The sequence below is a fragment of the Brachycentrus maculatus genome, unplaced genomic scaffold, assembly GCF_059751285.1.
Source record: "Brachycentrus maculatus isolate JH-2025_06_01 unplaced genomic scaffold, ASM5975128v1 h1tg000153l, whole genome shotgun sequence".
Lineage (NCBI taxonomy): Eukaryota > Metazoa > Arthropoda > Insecta > Trichoptera > Brachycentridae > Brachycentrus > Brachycentrus maculatus.
Genome location: NW_028280906.1, coordinates 996346 through 1002345, shown reverse-complemented (window position 1 = coordinate 1002345; position 6000 = coordinate 996346). Strand labels below are relative to the sequence as shown.

Sequence of the window (6000 nt, the reverse complement as noted above, 5' to 3'; positions counted from 1 at the left end):
CAACCGTCTTTTGGTTTAAGATAGCGAACGAAGCCAATTCTTTCGCCAAATCTGACATATTAAAATCTAACGAATACTCGTAATATATTTAAGCCTTTAGTTACCAGGACTATTGGGGTTAATATGCCAGAAAAAAACACGATTTAAACATAAATAATTCAAATTTAAAAAGTGTTTTATATTTTATAAACACTGTGCCATTTTTTATCTTCGGTTCGATGAAAATATCTCTAGGATTTTATGTAACTAAATGCAAACAACGTTTTTAAAAAATCAATTACGAAATGACTAACAAATAAAGCTGCTCGCTTGATATCTACCTCCTTTTTACGCCGTACGCATAAAACTGAGGATCAAACAACTCCCCGACATAATTGCCTACATCCGGTGTTGAAAGAAATAGTATACGGATGAGTGAAATTTAAAAAATAAATATTGTTAATTTTTATTTATGCAATATACTTATGTATTTTATTTGTATAAATAACCTTGACACGTAAAAATGTATCTTTTTGAACAAAAACACAACTTACTTTTCGCGGAAACAAAATTCGTTTAATGAGCTTTGTTTTTCTCGTTTCTCTTTGCGTATTTTTGTAACTTGATATTTTCATAAAAATGTACGATGTAAATGTTCAATAATTCTAAATTTCGATTTATAACTTATTGACGAAAAAAAACATATAAATCGATAATTTTTGCACGTCCTAACACACTGTCCGAAATTTATCTGAGACTTTTTATAAATCATGACGTCAGATCAGACGGATTCGGTATTTTTCTCTAAAGTACAGAAAACCGACATATCGGATTTTGGTAACCAAAAGGTTAAAGCAAATATAAAGGCATTTCTTTGCATAGGTTTGAACAAAATATTGTGAAAGATGCTGAAGTACCCGAAGAGTCGGTAGGTAAGGATCTAAAGGTAAAGAAATATTATATTCGGTAAGGTCGGCTACCCGAGCTTCTTATCCGATATTTCCAGTGTTTATATTTCACAACCTACTCATATCATTTTTAACTTCCCTAGGAAGGACAAACTTGTGTGTAAAATATTTTGTAAATGTGTATTGTATGTGTAAAAAAACTCAATAATCAAACTTATATTACTAATGAAACTATCTTCTAGCAGGAAAATTAATATTCAAAAATTAATGTAAAAAGTGTAAATAAAAAAATAACTAGACACTGGCACTGGCTAGAACACTCTTGAGGCGTCAAAAGCAATGAAAGAAAAATAAGGCTTTTGATTTAAGCCTTATCGCACACGTAAGGTTATGCAAGTAAAAATTATTAATTAATTATTGTATCCAAAAATAAGTCCAAAAATAAATAAAAAAAAAAACTTTCTCAATGTTATTTTTAAACTTAACACATCCCATATCGAATTATAATCCAAAAATTACGAATTTCGAAAACTCATGTGTGGGTCAAAGCACGTTTCATTCCACGATTCATTTCGATAGCGGTCGTACCTACAATTCAATTTTCAGTACATTTCTGTTCCTGTTGGGAGTCGGTCGGTGATTGCGCTCGTTTTCGGGATATTTACAATACGTCAATCTTGAGGGGCGCACGAGGAACGGAAACAATACCTTTTGCAATATTTAATTTAATTTTTTTCTGAATTGACTAGTTGTAGGTGAATCTGTTAGGTGATTATTTTTTTCAATCAGATATCGCATAAAAAATGCCCGCAACTAAAGACCAAACGATGAACTGTCGTCCGCCTTTAAAAATCGAAGAACTTCCAAAGGAAGATGAAGAACGACTTGAGAAACTGTTCGTCAAATTAGACGCTGATGGCAACGGAAAGATAGATATTCATGATCTTTCCCTTGCCCTTCGAGAGTTTGGCCTTCATCAGAAGTATGCTGAGGTGAGTTCATTCCGTAAATAATCATTTTCGATGACAGGTAGTTAGTTTTTAGGAAAGATCTCAACTTTCTAATGAGTGCTATTGCTTTATGAATGAATAAACTTTTTCCTTTTGTGTTAACGGTCGGCTATTGGTACAGTTCTAATATAATTTTTATTCCACGTAAATTATTTCAACAGAAGATGTAAGCTCCAGTCAGAATGTTTATGAACTAATACTATAAAGTCTGAGCGATAGTTATCGAATCCAAATTCAATAAAATAACTGAAAATAATCAATGTTCAAGAATTATTGAAATAAAAACTTCATTTAACCCTTATCCGCACCCAATGGTGCAAAGGGCACTGCATCATATTGAAACAGTATTATTTTCATCTTTAACCCTTTGCACTCGAAAGTTTTTGTATGCGCATACCGAAAATTCCTTATTACTATTTTTTTGTACTTTCATGTCCACCTCCGTAGTGTAATGGTCAGCACGCTCGGCTACCGTACTGGAGGTCCCGGGTTCGATTCCCTTTTCTTATTAGTTTAGTAGAGTGATATACCCTGGACTGGTACCTGAAGCGGAGGGCTGATGCAGTGCCCTATGCACCATCGGGTGCGTATAAGGGTTTGAAGAAGTACTTTTATGATTCTGGTTTCATTATATTGATAAGAAAAAAAAATTTAGTATAAATATTCAGTATGAAGACTTTATTTTGTTAGCGCCATAGTGGTACTCGAGTAGTATGGCAAACCATGCATGCCGCCTCTATGGGGGCACTCAAGTGCCAAGGGTTGATTATATAAAGGCAATATGTATCGGTCCTGTGCTTCAAGTACCAGTCTAGTGTTATTAAATAGATATTTCAGTGAAAAATCGCCTACATTTATTTTGTCACACCTGGAAATCGAACCGAGACCTCCAGCATGGTAGTCGAATGCACTTACTACATCTAATTGTTGCTTAGATACTCTTGAAATATAAATTTAGGTGGAAAGATGACCTCGTTTCACTGTTTTGTTTAGCACTGGAACATATATATCTCCCTTTTTGAGCATAGTCTTAATGCACGTAACCACTCACCGAGATTTTATTCTACCGGTTTCCAGATGCACAATCGCCAAGACAATTACTACTCTAGCATCACTTTACACCACTGCTATTCACACATCAACACCTAGGCAACCCATGTTGGTCTTCGGACACACTAACACCGCATGTGACTAACATTTCATTAATATGTCTGGTCACAAAGTTGATGCTCTAAATACAGTAGAACCTCTCATAACAAGTTTAATTCGTTCCAGCATCCTACTCGTTAAGTGAAACATTTTTTCCCATACAAATCAATGTAAAATACGATAATGCGCTCCAGGTTGAAAGAAAATAAAAATTTTATATATTTTTTTTAACGTTTATCAAATAAAATTGCTTATAAAATTGCTTATAAAGGAGTGTAAAAACTTAGAATATAATATAGATTTAAAAAAAATCGTCAATAAAAATATGAATTTATGACAAATAATTAATCCCTTTTTACTAAAAAACTTTTTTAAGACATTTGTTTTGGCCGACGCTTCAAAGTTTGGCGAAAATGTGTCACAGCATTATCATTGAACAAATTTGTAGCACGAATAGCCGCCTCCTTATTAGGGTGATGCTTCTTAATGTAGGATGCAACAGTTTCCCATGCTTTCAGCATTTCTCTTATTGTGCTAGAAGATTGTTGCTCCGCTACTTCTTCCTCCTCCGTTAACAAACTCTTCTCCATAATTTCTTGCTGCGAAACACGATGCAACTCCATAAGCTCTTCAGTAGTCAGCTCTTGGCTGTACTCTTTCACAAGCTCTTCAATATCGTTGTTATCCAAACGAGTCCCATGACATTGGCTAATGACACAATCTCGTTGACTCTAGACTCAACAGTTACTGTTTCAAAATCACATTTGACAATGTGAATGTCGTGAAAAAGGGGCTTCCCTTTCCTCCGTTACTCGTTATGCGAAACATCGCTCGCTAAGGGAGCAACTTTTTCCCTTTTTTTTTACTCATTATTCGAATTACTGAGTTTACTATACGTTATGAGAGGTTCCACTGTATTAATAATACTTACTTTGTTAGTCGTTACATGAGCATTTTGCTGACATTATTTTCCCCTGTCAATTGATCACCCTTCCGGATGCTCATTAGCACTTCAAACTCGATTGAATCTGTCAAGGCGTCGTTTAGTAACTACTATAAGAAGATATGGGAGCGGAGAAAATAGTTTACAACATTTTAAGTGTGTCAAAATACTTGTTCACAAATCTGGATTATCTCCACTCAGGAGTCCACTTCAACATGGATAAAGAAGAATATGGAAGTCTAGGTATTTACAGGACTTATGACCTGTCATAGGCTGGTTATGTTAATTATTTGTACAGACTTCCGAATTTTTCTTCATCTATATAGAGATGTCAAAAATGTTGAAAGTTGTATTTCAGCACACTTCGAAGATTTAAAAAATAATTAAATGTAAATAGACTGTTGTGAGAAGCTTTAACTATGTTCTTTCTTCTACCTTACAGCTGATCAATTTCACAATATTACTACTTTTTGTACTAGATTTTGAGGCTCTTTTTCAAAAGTTAATTTCGTGTTTTAGTAACTGACCATTTCAATTATTTTAACACGTTCTGTGCGTTAAACACGGGAGTCGTGTTAAATAAAGATAAAGATTTATAACCCGTTTTATGTATTTTGAAAACATGAAGAATACACTTATTTATGATGTTTAAATAGAAAGTACAGTTTGATTTTGAACAAAGTAATTTGTTTTCAAAAATACACAAATTTAATTTTATCTTTATGACATTATTTTATACGCGGTGTCTATTTTTTGGTTCATTTCATTTAATGAAAAACTTTCCTTCATCTGTATGAAATAAGTCCTTCTGTTTTTCATTCATCCATTGGCAGAAGAAACGATTATAGCTTTGAAAAGTTAATGGTTATGGGAGGGGTCGATGTAGTAGAAGAAGTGAATTATCCCCCACTAGATGGACTGACCAAATTAAGGCTCCCACAAGTTCAACAGCGGTTGGGCAACGATGTGTCGGGAAAGGTGGAATACAACTATACATAATGTGTCGGGTTGTGGTCCTGTGGTTAGTGTCGCGGACTCTTGAGTCAGAGTTTCTCGGTTCGAACCCACTCTACCACAATTTGATACCTATTTCTAATAATGAGCCGCTTAGGCTCACAGAAATAGTATGAAATTGAAATATTTGTATAAATAATGAAAACACAAATATTTCTCATTTTTACCATAAAAAATGTTTTGAGAACAAGCAGATTGGGTGACTCTCAGCAATGAGTTTAATGGCGCAGAAGATTCATTTAATTATTAAGTATTCTACTTTTGAAGTAAAATTAATAATTTACTACGCTGATAACATTTACCTTTAAATACATTTCTGGATGTTATTTGCTTACCGTATTGCTTTATACCAGTGGTCCGCAACCTTTTCTCACGCACGACACACCAAAATTCTTCATAGAATTCTGCATAACATAAAAAGCTAAAATATGACCATTTAAAAATTGTTTAGTTTTAATAATTATTCCATTTTTTAAAATAGACAATATTATGAAAAATTTGTCATTGTGTATTAATACATAATGAAAAATTGTAAAATGTCAAATACATTGAATTTGACCATGGCACACCTGCATCCGGCTCACGGCGCATCAGTTGTGGAGCACTGATTTACACAATAATATAGTGCACAAATCTCTTCATATCCCATATCCTCTTAAATTCAAGACCTATTAACACGTTTTTTAAATAACATATTTTCTTAAACATTTTTTACAGAAATTCCTCGCACAATCGGACTCCAATGACAGCGGGGATGTTAGCCTTTCAGAGTTCATCCACTATGTGAAAGAACATGAAAAAAATTTGAAACTTCAATTCACGCATTTGGATAAAAACCAAGATGGTAATTATTACCTATTTAAATAATGTATTATTATTAACCTGTTCAAGGTACATGACATCAGAAAAAAATTGGACATTGGCATCGATATCATAATAATGTACCAATATAACAAAATGATATTATATAACTATTAAAAGTTAAATATATTTCTAG

General features: G+C 33.4%; 1 protein-coding gene across 1 annotated transcript in view; it reads left to right on the top strand.

The window, feature by feature from the left end:
* The first annotated feature begins 1491 nt into the window (after positions 1 to 1491).
* The window catches only part of SCaMC (Short Calcium-binding Mitochondrial Carrier), a 41413-nt gene continuing 36904 nt past the window's right edge, over positions 1492 to 6000 (top strand). Inside the window, exons 1-2 of the mRNA XM_088261388.1 lie at positions 1492 to 1879; positions 5721 to 5847. Of these exons, the coding sequence (XP_088117514.1) occupies positions 1691 to 1879; positions 5721 to 5847 (316 nt within the window). The 5' untranslated portion in view covers positions 1492 to 1690. The remainder of the gene's footprint in view (positions 1880 to 5720; positions 5848 to 6000) is intronic.